Raw genomic sequence first — 15,159 nt, 5'->3', positions numbered from 1 at the left:
AAGAGACAAGATAGATAGATACCAGTTTCCTCTCTGTGCATTCAGTAGAAAGCTATCTGGCTGCACGTTAGCCTAGCTTAGCACAATGAATGGAAGCGGACAGTGCCAGTTAGCCTTCGGGAGAGGTGTTGGACAATGCCTAGGCTAACCGGCACTGTCCGCTTCCATTCATTGTGCTAAGCTAGGCTAACGTGCAGCCAGATAGCTTTCTACTGAACGCACAGAGAGGAAACTGGTATCCATCTTCTTGTCTCTCTGGCGTGTTCCTTTAACCCAAAACAGAAACATACATACATACATTCATTGTGGCCTGCATACGTATTTACAATATTGCACAATTTCAGAGGCCTGAGGAAGACATTTTGTACGATTTGTCCCATTTCAGACCACGTGGTCCCATTTCAGGAATCACAGACTGCCTGGATCGCTGAGCCTCTGTGACTCAGGACTGGACTCGGGTGACTCAGGTATGGACTCGGGTGACTCAGGACTGGACTCGGGTGACTCAGGACTGGACTCAGGACTGGACTCCGGTGACTCAGGACTGGACTATGGTGACTCAGGACTGGACTATGGTGACTCAGGACTGGACACACGGTTTCTTTGATTGTTTCCGACTCTTTATGCCTACAACACAAAAGGGGAGAGACAGGATTACTACAGTATATAAGAGAAGTACTTTATTGATCCCGAGGGAAATTCAGCACTACAGATCTCTCACAATAAACATTTAGGTAGTCAAAAAAGAAAAAAAAAACACAAATAAGAATAAAAATATAGTCAGAGATACATTCTAAAATACAGCCAAAAATATAGTGTCGACGTAAAAATACAGACTGGGGACAGGCGAGAGAGAGAGAACAGGAGCTATGGAGAGGAGAGGGACGGCTGAATACTCCTGCCATAACTGTATATATCCCATAAGCACGAGAGAGAGAGACAGAGAGACAGAGAGAGAGAGAGAGAGAGAGAGAGAGAGAGAGAGAGAGAGAGAGAGACAGAGAGAGTTGAGAGTGACGGCTGAGATTAGCCATTATGTGAGTAAACTCAACCATCCAAATAATATGCATAAATACAGTGGTGGAAGAACACAGTTCCTTTACTTAAGTAAAAGTAGAAATACCCAGATAAATGAGTACTCTGGTAAAAGTTAAAGTCCTCCATTCAAATTCTACTTAAGTAAAAGTAGAGAAGTATTGCTATTGAATGTACTGAACTGAAGTATCTAAAGTAAAAGTATGCGTGTGTAATCCAGTGCTTGGGAGCATTCATTCCTTGATCCATTGACCTCTATTAGGTTATATTAAAGTGGTATGTGGTCCAGTTATGCTGCTCTGATTAAAGGTTATGTTAAAGTGGTATGTGGTCCAGTTATGCTGCTCTGATTAAAGGTTGTGTTAAAGTGGTATGTGGTCCAGTTATGCTGCTCTGATAATGTCCTCTCGACTTTGACAGACTTCAAATGTGAAAGTATATAATATTCATACATCTTTGCCATGTTTTCTATGTCAAATCTTTCTCTTCAAAGTAACTAGTAACTGATGGGTTCAGATAAAAGTAGTGGAGTAAAAAGTACAATATTTCCTTTGAAATGTAGTGGAGTAAAAGTATAAAGTTACCTAAAATGAAAATACTCACGTAAAGTACAAGTAGCCCGAAATTGTACTTAAGTAAAAAATACTTTTGAGAGTTTTGAAAAATCCGAACAGCAATGCATGAAATTGCCCGTATGAGTTATTCTGGTCGGACTCAGTTACTTTCCACCACTGTATATCTCTCCACATCTGTCTGTACATACCTGCATATAATCCTGGTTACATATATGTAGATAGTGATACTATATCTATATATGTACATATCCCTTACTAGTTACACTGCTGGACCAGTATGACTAACTACCATAGTGTCTTCATACCTGTATCACTGTACAGGTATAAAGACAGTTAAATGCTGCAAAAACGGAGGTGCTGATCGTAGCAGCTGAGAAGACTGCAGCTAGAGTGGCCACCCACTTGGGGTCCCTCAAAGAAAACATACACCCCGATCTGAGAAACCTGGGTGTTGTTTTCGACCAGGCCATGAACCTACAGTAGACAAACATGTCAAAACACTTACACGCACTTGCTTTTTTCACCTTAGAAATATTGCAAAACTCTGCTCCATCATATCTCACTCTGAATTAGAACTGTCCGTGCATGCTTTTATTTCCTCTAGGCTTGATTACTGCAACTCACTTTTCACCTGTCTCACTAAATCATCCACAGAAAAAACTGCAAATGGTCCAAAATGCTGCAGCCAGGCTACACACAAGGTCAAAAAAAATCATGTCGCATCACTCCCATTCTGGCATCCCTGCACTGGCTCCTGGTACAGAATTCACTTCAAAGTCCTCACGTTTAGTTTCAGAGCACTCCACGGGCAGGCCCCTATTTACATCACTGAACTCATCCGTCCCTACACCAACACCCGCTCACTCAGATCTGCCGATCAGCACCTCCTGGTGGTCCCCAGGTCCGGGCTTAAAACAAGGGGTGATCGAGCCTTCGAGGTGACGGCACCAAGGCTCTGGAATGCCCTCCCCCTGGACCTGCGAACTGCCCACTCAGAAAACTCTTTTAAAAAACAGCTAAAAACACACATGTTCAAACAGGCTTTTGGTCATATATAGGCACCTTTTGTCCTCACTGTTCCTATAGTTTTTAGTTATTGACTGATGATTTTATTTAAAGTCTTTTTATTCTATTATTTTATTTGGTTCACTGTTTTTAACTGCCGTCTGTTGTCATTTATTTAAGATTTTTGTTTTTGTTTTATATGTTATGCTGTAGTGTAAAGCACCCTGTGCATTCGTGCTGTGAAGGGTGCTATATAAATAAAGGTAATTCATTCATACATATTAATACTACAACTCTGTGCATACAGAGTAAAAGTATAAAGTTCCCTGAAAGGAAAATACTAGGGCTGACCTTCTAATACATTTTTGGAATTCGAAGCTTCGGGGCCGAGATTCGATTTTAATTCGAAGCTTCGAGATAAAAAAAAATAATAATAATAATATATATATATATATATATATTTTTTTTTTTTGCACTTGTACAGCACTTTGTTCAACTTTGTCAGTGCTGTAAAGTTGAAACCTTTTTAAATCTTAAAAAAAAAAAAACACTTTGCTTTCATGAAATATTGTAAGCCGTCATTTGAGGCTTTATAAAAGCAGCACAATGAACACAAATCTGTCAGTGCCGAGTCCGACCTCATCTTAAATAACAAACAGCATTGCTTGTTGTGGTTAACGAAGAGAGGCAGAGTTGATTTAGCACAATAAATATATATATTATTATTTTTTCTTCTACTTTTTTTTTTTCATATTCAAATCCCATGCCCATCGAACGAAGCTTCGAAGTATTTAAGCCTAGAAAATACTCACGTAAAGTACAAGTAGCTAAAAATTTTACTGAAGTACAGCACTTGAGTAAAAATACTTAGTTACTTTCCACCACTGCATACATATATTCATATTCTTACTCTCGTTGTCTTGCGTCATGTTCACCGCCGGCACAGATTCACTCTTTGGGCCCATCTTAGACGACTTCTTACTCTTCCATCTAGACGGCGTTTTCACCATCACCTCGAAAGCGCCCTCGTTCTCCTCGCTGGGTTTCCCCGACCCGCTGGAGGGCAGGGGGCTGGTCGGAGAGCCGTTGATGGAACTCTTACTGGGCCACTTGGGCTTGAGTTTCAGCTTTAACGAGGGCCGTGGCTGCTTGTCGGGGATAATCCCTTTGGACTTCTTGGTTCCCCCTTTCACCTCTTCGCAGGGCAGGGGGTTGAGTTTGTCTGTCCTTTCACTGTCGGCCGCTTGTGTCTTCCCCGGGTCCTTGTTGTCCCCAGACAGGGCTTTCTCCCTGCCGCCCGCTAGCTCCTGTAAGGATCCCGTAAGACCCGGGACATCCCCATACGCCAAGGCGTATTTTGGGTTGTAGTATTTGTGCGCGGGCACTTGGAGTTTACCCCTTTGCGCGTCGCCCAAGCTGACTTGGAAGCGGGACGTGAAGGCGGGTAAAGGCGGACGCTTGGGCCCCTCTTTGAGCTCGGTGGGGGAGGGCACTGTCGCGGGCGGGTTGAGGTGGAGCTCTTTGTAGAGGTCCAGCTGGTCAGAGATGGCGTAGAGCTCGCGGAAGTCCCTGTCGAAGAAGTCCACCACCTGCCCCGACATGACGGTGACCATGTTGCGGTCGATGCGCGACGTACACCAGGAGAAACTGAGAGAGATGAGGGAGAGGTGGCGTTATCATTGGGGGGGGGGGGGGGGGGGGGGGGCACCACACACACACACATACTATGACAAGGCATTCAATGTTTCTCTCAGATTTGTGTGAGAGGAGAATGGGCCTCATTCTTGAATGGACATACGTGAAAGTTACCAAGGAATTCCTTCGTAACTCGATTTACGAACTTCTTCTGTATTCTCAAACGGCTTCGTATTGTAAATTCGTTGTAAGATTTACAAACTCGAAAAGGCAGTCGTAAGTCGGACAGATCGCACTACTGCTTGACCTTACTCCTAGAACCCACCTCACCCCTGCCCACTTTGACAACCTAGGATGGCTTAGAGTAGACGACAGAGTACAGCAACTTGCAATGGGCCTGGTCTACAAGATACACTACACGACTAAAGGTACCCATGTACATGTCAAAATACTTCCCAAAGGTCAGTGAATACCACGACCACAACACCAGAGGGAGCTCCACAAATCATGTTAAACCCAGATTCGGCTCAAACAAGGGACTAAACACGTTTCGCAATTATGCCACATCAATGTGGAACGCCCTACCCACAGCTGTAAAGGAATGTGAATCACTACCCACTTTCAAAACCACTCTCAAAGAGCACCTACGAGAGACTGCAATTCGAAACTGGCCCCTGTAAATGTCCTAACGCAACCCCCGCCAATGTACAATACATTTCCTATTAAACCCAATAATACACGAGACCCTCTTCTTGGGACCAAGTAAGGTTTCGTTGATAATCCAATGTACAGTTACCCCCCCACCCCCACGTTAATCGTTATTGCTTTTATTAGCGATATCCATAAATGTTTCATCATTCTAGCCTCACGTTATCATTGGGACTGTCTCTGAGCTCAAACAGGGAAAATACCGCCCCCTATAGTCTCCCAGATGGTAATGCACCCATTGGATTGGACTGAATGAAAATGCATGAGAAAAGAAAAATCCGGAATCCACATTTTACTTCTCAGGCATGTAACCCGAGCCGATCGGATTCATTGTGGACCCTCAGAACAGCGTGGAATATGTGTTTCGAGTACCCAGTGTTGGATCAATAAACGCGATCGATATTTGGAATGGCGATCAGGAATTGGAATAATCTTTTTGCAGAACATCTGATGTGAGGTAAGGAATCTGTTACCAGTCTTGGGGTAATCAATACGTTTTTTTCACATATATCTCAACGTGTCCCCTATGTGTGTATGTGTGCGTGTGTGTGTGCTGACCAGGAAATAGATAATCGATTTTTCAGCCCGCTTCTCTAGCGTGCATAAGTACACATATACTATCGATAATCTAGCGTTTATTTGAAAACGATTCATAAATAGGCCGAAAAATGACAACGTGTTTTGTGTATTCCACTAAAGGGCGATTATCACAGAATCTTGTTTTTTTCTGGAAATTTCCAAAAACGTCAGTTTTTCAAAACCGTATCAAACGGAAATGAACCGATGAAAAAACAATCCTTGTTGACTGCAAGCAAGTCATTGATAAGCGACGGGCGTATTAGACACATAGCCATAATATAGTATAGAAATAGCTCCACGAAAATCATGAAATATCGGAAAATCAGCCCAAAAAGTCTGGCATTCAAGCGCTAATTCTGGCGCCCCCTGCTGGCACTCAATGTGTTAAACTGGAATAGGACCCGAGGGAAATTCAGCACTACAGATCGCTCACAGTAAACATTTTAGCCAAAAATCTAAAATCACAATTAAGAATAACTTATTATTAACTTATTATAAAACGTATTACGCTTCCCATGTCTTCCTGTATGTTAAGACATACAGAGTTATAAGTCTGCCCTTATAACTCTGTATGATAGCTACAGTATGATGATGTAAATAAATGGTAAATGGCTGCATTTATATAGCAGCTTTTACCCAAAGCGCTTTACAATTTGTTCTCACATTTTACCCATTCACTCACACACACACCGACGGCGGAGGCAACCATGCAAGGTGCCAACCTGCTCATCGGGAGCAGTTAGGGGTTAAGTGTCTTGCTCAAGGACACTTCGACACGCTGCCCGGGAGGAGCGGGAATCAAACCAGGAACCTCAGAATTACCAGACGACTGATCTACCTCCCGAGGCACTGTCGCCCTCATAGTGCTTGGATAATCAGTCTGAATATACCGGTATATAATTATTCTATATACCTACTCAGGGAACAAACTTAACTTTTTGACTTACCAGCCATTTGGCTGGTAGATTTTAAAAACTACCAGCCATCCAGATTTTTTACCAGCCAAAAATTATAAATAGCTTTTTAGTATATCGCCATGTGTTATTATTACTATATAATACTCTCGTATGCTATTTTCAATTAATATCATAAACAACATAAGGAATATTAGCATAATTTTGAGTGGACTGAAGGAATGAGTCAGCGTTAATAGTTTTAAATGCAAATAATTTATTGCGAATTTATTTACAATATGGAAGCAAAAGAATTAAAGAACATATTAAAACAACTTCAAACAAGATAAACAAATCCATACTTGCCACCTACAAGGCAACAAGGGATGTTAGCGGAGTCTGTAATGCATCCAGCCTTGTATGGAATAATAATATAATAATATAATAATAACAGAACGGAACGAATATTCTAATTGTTCTGGCGGCCAGCCCTAATTTAGTTCTTAGTCCTCTTCCTCAGACAGTTCCTCAACACGGTCCGCCATGGAGCCTGGCCTTCTATATGAACATGCTGGACTAACGTTATAAAAAAAACACAATAAACTTACTCGCACATCCAGGCGAAGTCCCTGTATGGTCTTGATTTTTTCGCTATAGCGTGGGCGTTACGGAATAGTATCCGCATTTTAGCCAGAGTCGACTCTGACAGCTTGGTCAACAGTCGTACAGTCGGAGCAGCCAGGAGCGGAGTAGACTGTGCTTTGTATCTAACAGAGCAGTCCCTGTGACAGCGTGACGTCTCGTGGCTTTTGATGGCTTCCAGTTTCATCACCGACGTCCCGATGACAAATTAATTTCGTTTTCTTTTATCCGTTGCTTTGGCACGACATGGTATACAAAACATTACCCCCCCCCCTCAAATTTAAGCCATTCTCGTGGTTTCCCGGAATCAGATGTGTACCATTTCTGGCTAAATTTCCTAACTACACCGACGCTAGTAGCAGGTGCAGTGTTATCGGTGGTGCTGGTGGTAGCAACGGACTCGTCAACGTTAATGTTGTCGTCTGTTTTTCTTAATTTTGAGGGGGGACCCGGGGGAGCTACTCCGGGAATATGCCTCCACATATTTGGTCAAATCAAATGCAAAATTAAATATCAGAGCACAATCAAAAACGCGATTGCAGGGTTTTTTTGTAGGCTAAAGAACGGATGAAGACAGACCTCATGTGCGTCTCATGTTACAAACTTGATCTCGTGAGCGGAGCGCATCTCATTTACATTTAAAGGTTCATTGTTTGTAAACATTAGAACGGACACGTGACACACACACACACACACAGTTTCACTTTCGTTTCAACTCACCACGCCCGCATCCAATAGGGTCCAGCTGCAGCCCCGGAGATTGTTCCAGATTGGGCAACTTCCGCCCGCTCCCACGACATTTCTCCCGCTCAGCTGGAGGCTACTCCCTGCATCATATTAATGCCGACCCATGCAGTGGATTTTGTTGGCCGCCAGATGGCGCCCAGGCCTTAATTTATGACGGCCAAACATTAAATCTACACGCCTGTGGCGCTGGGCGTGTAACTATTTTGTACCCTGTACCTACTTATAAACCTGATAGCATGTACAATAATGCTGTATATATTTATTCTTTATTCTTACCGTATATAAAAATCTGTCTGTACACACCTGCGTATAATCCTTTTTACATATCTGTACAGTGTACATACCCCTTACCTGCTCTTACTAGTTACACTGCTGGCCAGTATGACTTACTACACAGTACATTTCACAGAGTACATTTTTACTCAAACTGAGTCCATTTGATCCCAAGTGAGTAAAATTTTACTCAGTTTGAGTAAAATGTACTCAGCGAAATTTACTGTGTACTACTATAGTGTCTTTATACCTGTATCACTGTACATCTGTACACATCCCTTATCTACTCTTACTACTTACGGTGCTGGCCGGTATGACTTACTACCATAGTATCTTTATACCTGCATCACTGTACATCTGTACACATCCCTTACCTACTCTTACTAGTTACGCTGCTGGCCAGTACGACTAAAACCTGTTACAACCTGAATCTAATCTAATGTTAAACTACGGGTCTTGAAACATAATCAAATGAGTGTAGATTATTTGGGAAACGCACACGGCACAGGCCTCTCCCATTTTGACTGTATCCACTTCACACACACACACGTTTGTTTATGTGAAATATGGGGACATTACATAGACTTACATGCATTCTGTGATTAACCCTAACCCTAACCGTATCCCTAACCATAACCTAACCCTACCCATAACCTAATCATAACCCAAGTTGTGTTATGGGGACACCCAAATTTGTCCCCATAATGTTTTTGGTACCCATTGTGTGAGTGTGTAAACAGGTCAGTGTCCCCTGTAGTATAGAAATACAAGTACACACACACACAGACACACACACACGCACATACACGCAGACACTCACCTGAAGGAGCCGAACATGACTTTGTCACCGTCCACCAGCATGTACTTGTTGCAGATGGAGCCCGGGAGCTTCCCGAAGGAAAGGCCGAACCCAACTCCCTCCAGTGCTCTGGTGCGGATGTTCTGGAAATACACACAGTTGCTGTCAGTACATATGGCTCTATGGTCAAGATCTACCATATGGGTGACCTGGGCATGTGCCCAGGGGCCTTCAGCACGTAATAATAATAATAATAATTCATTACATTTATATAGCGCTTTTCTAGACACTCAAAGCGCTCCCCACAATGTAGGGTGGAAATAGCCTCCTTCACCACCACTGGTAGCACCCAACCTTGGGCTACGCAGGCTCAATGGCTGCCATACACTGGCACCAGGCACACATCACATACTACACAATGGCTGAACGACTCAGGAGACAGGGATTGATATTGATACCACGATGGCGGGTTCTTTTTTGTCTTTGACCAAAGAAAAAAGGATCTTTTACCAATAGGTGTCTGTGATTAAAGTCTGGTGGATTTGACATGTCAGCTTGACTGGAAATAGGCCAATTAACCCCATTAACCAATTGGAAATGCAATAGCAAAGCTACATGACAAACCTACACGCAGGGCTCTACAGTGCGACCAAATTGCTCGCATATGCCCCTAAAAATATGTGTGTGCGAACCGTAAAAATCAATTACGCGCACGCTGTAATTCTGTAATTACGCGCACGCTGTAATTCATCTGCCGCGAGAATCGTTAAAAAACTACAAGTCCCACATTGCACTCAAGCCAACGGTCCAATCACAGTAGAGTGACGTGACTGGTTTCAAAGAAAGCAAATGACCAATCGGAAGCTCTCATTTGGCTTTTTTACTTCCTGAAACGCCACCATTGCGATATGCAAGAGTTTCCCGAGACATGTAACTTCTAGTCTTACCAATAGCAATATATTTTAGAACACCTAGATTTAGCGATAACAATAGTAATATAACGTTAATGCAACAAAACGAATGCCTTGCTTTGTTAATCATAACGTTGATGCAGTAGCGTATGCCGTTGTGTTGACTGTAACGGACATGATAACAACATAACACTGTGTACACATTCAAATTGCGATAATCGATTCTAACATTTTCAAATTGATGCATTGTTACACCCCTACACCAAAGTAACTGGCCCACTGTGTATGTGTGTACAGCTAACTTGGCTAGCGTTATGAACAGCAGAGGTGGGCAATAGGGTCCAGCTGCAGCGCCGGACGGCCGGAGTGCAAGCGGTGTGACGTAATTGGCAGACTCGACTGTCACGCAAACTCATAAACAATGTTTCTGTACTGGAGGTGTACAGTATTTCAATAGGCAACCCTGAAAGGATTATTTCTCTAGAAGAGCAACACAGCCAAAACATAGGCATTGTATGCATAAAAGGGGTAAAAGCTAAAGTTAAGTGACTGTTACTTTTGTAGCAGTAGTTTGATTTGATAGTTTATTTGATAGGGACATCACATGTTAATGAACATCAAGTACAAAATACAAAATGTAAACATGCAGGGTTGTAGCAAGAGCTAATTTACACACATGCACGCACAGTACAAATATACATTTATTTTTGAAAAAAAAAAAACTCTTTTACTTGAAATATTTTCACTGTGCTCCTAAATATTTTTGGGTGCTCCTAAATTTCTTTGTGTGCTCCTAACTTTTTTCATTTAGGAGCACCTGTGCCCCTAGTGAAAAAGGTTAGCGTAGAGCCCTGTACACGTGTGAGATGTTTCAGTTCCTGAAATTAGACTGTAATAGACTGGAGATTAGATCTCTCTGCAGGACACGGACAACATGGAAAGCCCCCTTGTAACTAACTGCTAATTACCGATCTCAAACCGGCCCGCTTTTATATGGCGTGCAATGTTCAACTCCTCAACTCTCCCACGTCAAATTGCCTTCTTACCTGTAGGTGGTGGGTGCCGACCTGAAGCCTGCAGCACATGTCCAGGAAGTGTGGTACACCGCGGGCGTCCATCAGGATATAGACTGGCACAGAGCGACGCCCGGCTGCGTCCAACAGGTCTTCAATGATATGGAGATCGGTCAGCAGGTCCATCACTATCGCTATTACCTGGATCAAGACAGGTTAAAGCCAGAACTTTAATTTATCATAGCATGCCAGTTAGGATACCTTTTGTATACCATTTAATTTTACTCCTACTCATAGTATATGTTCAGGGGGTGACAGTGACTCAGGAGGTAGAGCAGTCGTCTAGTAATCCGGAGGTTCCCGGTTCGATTCCCGCTCCTCCCAGGCAGCGTGTCGAAGTGTCCTTGAGCAAGACACTTAACCCCTAATTGCTCCCGATGTGCAGGTTGGCAACTTGCACGGTTGCCTCTGCCATCGGTGTGTGAGTGAATGGGTAAAATGTGAGGAACAAATTGTAAAGCGCTTTGGATAAAAGAGATATATAAATGCAGCCATTTATATTCAGATAAAAAAAAATGTCATTGCCTATATTCATTGTAACGTATAACCAGTGTTAATTTTGTCAACGAAAATTATGACTATATATGGTCGTCAATGAAGCTTTTTCCCCCCGACGACAACGAGACGTGACGTCACGTTAATGTAGATCATGCGACACTGACGTGACTAAATTATTTATGCATGATCGTTGACTACACCCGAGGACACAAAAATGTACTTTACAATTCTCTCTTAATTTATGTTGACTAAAACAAGATGAGACAAAATAATTATAACTTTTAGAATAATTCACGTTATTATTTCAGCATTTCCTTTTCCGGCTAATCGATAGACCCTACTAGTATACGTTGTTAATGAATCCCTTTAGCGCTTGAAGAGCACTAAAACATCGTAATGACTTTACATGTTTCATATAATGTTGGGTACATGCTCACTAGAGTTACTTAGAACGCTCCCAGTCTTAGGGGCTGTGATATTTTGTTAGCACACTTTATGCACATAGAAGTACAGTGGCCGGTTCGCTAAGCTAATGTTGTTAGCCGAATGCTCTGATGGAGGCCGCCATTTTAAGTTTAAAGTGACGTCAGCGATCTACGGTTGTACTCGACGGACAAAAGGGAATGTGTGTGTGACGATTGATTGATTGATTGATTGAAAATTGTATTAACAGATTGCAGAATGGGTACAATACAGTACAGCTCAATACACACAATTGTTAAGGGGTTGCAGACCAGAGAAATACTTTTTACATCAGGGTCCCCCATTTTCAATTCATCATAACATATATGACATACATGACATACAGATAGACAGTACTGCTACATCTATACATTTATGACATACCAGATTTACAAATACAGTACTGTTTGTGATACAAAAAGAGTCTAAAAAAAGAGAGTATATACATTTGACGAAGAAACTGTACATTGGAGGAGGTTGGTAGGGCCTAAAAGAAAAAATGGTTTGGTTCCGGTTGCCGACCGACCCTGCCGATTTAGGTGCGACCCAATTTATTTTATGAGTTAAAGAAATGTTATAAATTTTTTTACAATAAAGTTTCATAAAAATCTTAGTCAAACCTTTAGTATTATGGATATTAAACATGCTGGCAGAGTGGCAGAGTACATGCATCCATGTTGTCGTGAACAGTTTAATTAAATAAAGAAATTCCCTATCCATAGTCGCCGTGCGAATTCTTTTTATAAAATAAATTCCCTACCTACCCATGGCCTTAACTGACAACCAACAGGAACCAAACTTTTTTTCTTTTATGCCTAGGTAGGAGGTTGGTAGGTGGGGTGGGGGGTGGGGGGGGGTGCGTGAATATTAAAGGCAACCAACTTGTGTTCAGCCTTTCGTTCAGCGTTTCTCTGATTGGCCACACGGCCACGTGACCGCGCTGCCGCGCGGCAGAGATTTGCGCCACCCGCGGCAGCGGCCGTCTTCCGTTGTAGAATTGTTTACATCAGGGTGAACGCTGTTGTATTCGCAAATATGAGAGCCAGCAATACGCAGCTCCAGTTAACCTAATTTATACCGTAATGAATCATTAAAAAAATATACCGTTAACTGGAATATGTTGTTTCTTTACACATATGTTGGGATTATGTAATTGGTTTGTCATGACAAAACAATAAAAATCGCTACTTTACATCAGGGTGAACGCTGTTACGCTGCCACCACCCACTTCAATGACAGAGCTCTCATATTTGCGAATGCATAAACTACATCTTAAATTATGGCTATGTGTCTAATATGGCTGTCGCAAAGTCATTGATAATTTAAGATATAGTTTATGCATTCGCAAAATATGAGAGCTCTGTCATTGAAAGGGCTGGACCGAGTCAAGCCCCGGGGAGAAACCACCGCATCGCCCCGCTGGCGCTTCAGCAGCCTCCACTGATGTACAGTGACGAGTGAATCTGGTAGTTGGTTTATGACGTTAAAAACGCGAAATAACATATAACGTTACAGCGTACAGTGTCTAGTTAATCAGTCAGGCGTCAGCCTCCACACTGATGTACAGTGACACCCAGAGTTTCTAGTTACAGTAGTGACGCGTGAATCGAGATAGTCCTAACAGTGTTTATTATTAAGAGTGAATGAATGAATGAAAACTTTATTTAACAGATTGCAGAATGGGTACAATACAGTACGGCTCAATACATACAATTGTTAAGGGGATGCAGACCTGAGAAAGACGTTTGTCTTGTTTCCATCAGGGTCCCCCATTTTCAATTCATATAGACATTTATGACATACACAACATACATGACATTTATGGCATAGGGACATATAGGTATTTAGTACCGATACATTTGTGACATAAACGGTATTCAAATATACAGTACTGTTACCCCTAGATCCTGACAGAGTATATACATATGATGGTGAGTGGACTGTACATTAGGAGGGGGTGGGTGGGTGGGAGAGAAATATACATACGGCGGGGAGGGAATATATACATGCGGTGGGGAGGAGACTGTCTATTAGGAGGTGGTGGGGGTTTTGGGCATTTACGGTGGCCAGTTTCGAATTGCAGCCTCCCGTAGGTGCTCTTTAAGAGCGGTTTTGAATGTGGGCAGGGATTCACATTCCTTTACAGCTTTGGGTAGGGCGTTCCACATTGTTGTGGCATAATTGCGAAACGTGTTTAGTCCCTTGTTTGATCCGAATCTGGGTTTAACATGATTTGTTGAGCTTCCTCTGGTGTAGTGGTTGTGGTATTCACTGACCTTTGGGAAGTATTTTGACATGTACATGGGCACCCCGGTCGTATAGTGTATCTTGTAGACCAGGCCCATTGCAAGTTGCTGTACTCTGTCGTCTACTCTAAGCCATCCTAGGTTGTCAAAGTGGGCAGGGGTGAGGTGGGTTCTGGGGTTCAGGTCAAGTAGTAGTCTGACCAGTTTGTTTTGTGATGTTTGTAATTTTGTTTTAAGCGCCTTTGAGGTGCTTTGGTACCATGAGGTGCATGCATAGTCATAGTACCCTTGAATGAGTGCTCCTGCCAGAGTCTTCAGGGTATTCTTGTTTACCAGGGAGGAGATCCGGTACAAGAATCTAGTTCGTTGGTTGACTTTTTTTATTACATTGGATGCCATTTTGTCACAGGAGTCAGATAGTCCTAACAGTGTTTATAGTCCTAACAGTGTTTATTAGTAAGAGTCAGATAGTCCTAACAGTGTTTATTATTAAGAGTCAGATAGTCCTAACAGTGTTTATTATTAAGAGTCCTAACAGTGTTTATTATTAATTAACGTCATAAACCAACTACCAGATTTATTTTGCACCAGGGAACTTGAAGGTTCCTGCCGCGCTCGCGGCAAAAGGGGGCGGGCTAGCGGCGTGGGGTCGTGGCCAATCAGAGAAAAGTTGGTTGCCTTTAATATTCACGTGGGGGGGTAGGTGGGTGGGGTGGGGTGGGTGGGGAACTGTACATGTGAAATTTGCAGTAGGTCCCAGTGAGAATTGCAATCAGTGTGTACTGTGTATTTACACTATCCTATTGTTGCTTTGTTGGTTAAAAAAAAATATATAAGCAATTTAAATCAGAATATGTTCCATTCCATGTCTGACTATTTCTGAATCCATTGACCATTTCAAGAAATGTTTGGTTGCTATTGGGCTTCTTGCCTTATACGGAACTTATTGTGAATCAGCTGATAGGGTTTTGGCTAGGCTAGACTACAGTATGCTTAAAAGAATAAACAGAATTGCATTATTTACAATATAAAATGACTATTCTTTTTTTTTACGAAAACTAGAAAAAAATGTCATCTG

General features: G+C 42.3%; 1 protein-coding gene across 1 annotated transcript in view; it reads right to left on the bottom strand.

Annotated features, from left to right (window-relative positions):
* Positions 1-217: 217 nt before the first annotated feature.
* fam83fb (family with sequence similarity 83 member Fb) overlaps positions 218-15,159 on the bottom strand; it is a 32,286-nt gene continuing 17,344 nt past the window's right edge. The window contains exons 2-5 of the mRNA XM_084319012.1: positions 10,849-11,016; positions 8,913-9,034; positions 3,526-4,262; positions 218-627 (exon numbers count right to left, since the gene is read on the bottom strand). Of these exons, the coding sequence (XP_084175138.1) occupies positions 581-627; positions 3,526-4,262; positions 8,913-9,034; positions 10,849-11,016 (1,074 nt within the window). The 3' untranslated portion in view covers positions 218-580. The remainder of the gene's footprint in view (positions 628-3,525; positions 4,263-8,912; positions 9,035-10,848; positions 11,017-15,159) is intronic.

The sequence above is a fragment of the Notolepis coatsorum genome, assembly GCF_963971535.1.
Source record: "Notolepis coatsorum genome assembly, chromosome: 7".
Lineage (NCBI taxonomy): Eukaryota > Metazoa > Chordata > Actinopteri > Aulopiformes > Paralepididae > Notolepis > Notolepis coatsorum.
Note: the sequence above shows the minus strand (reverse complement) of the source record. Positions and strands in the feature narration are given on the sequence as shown.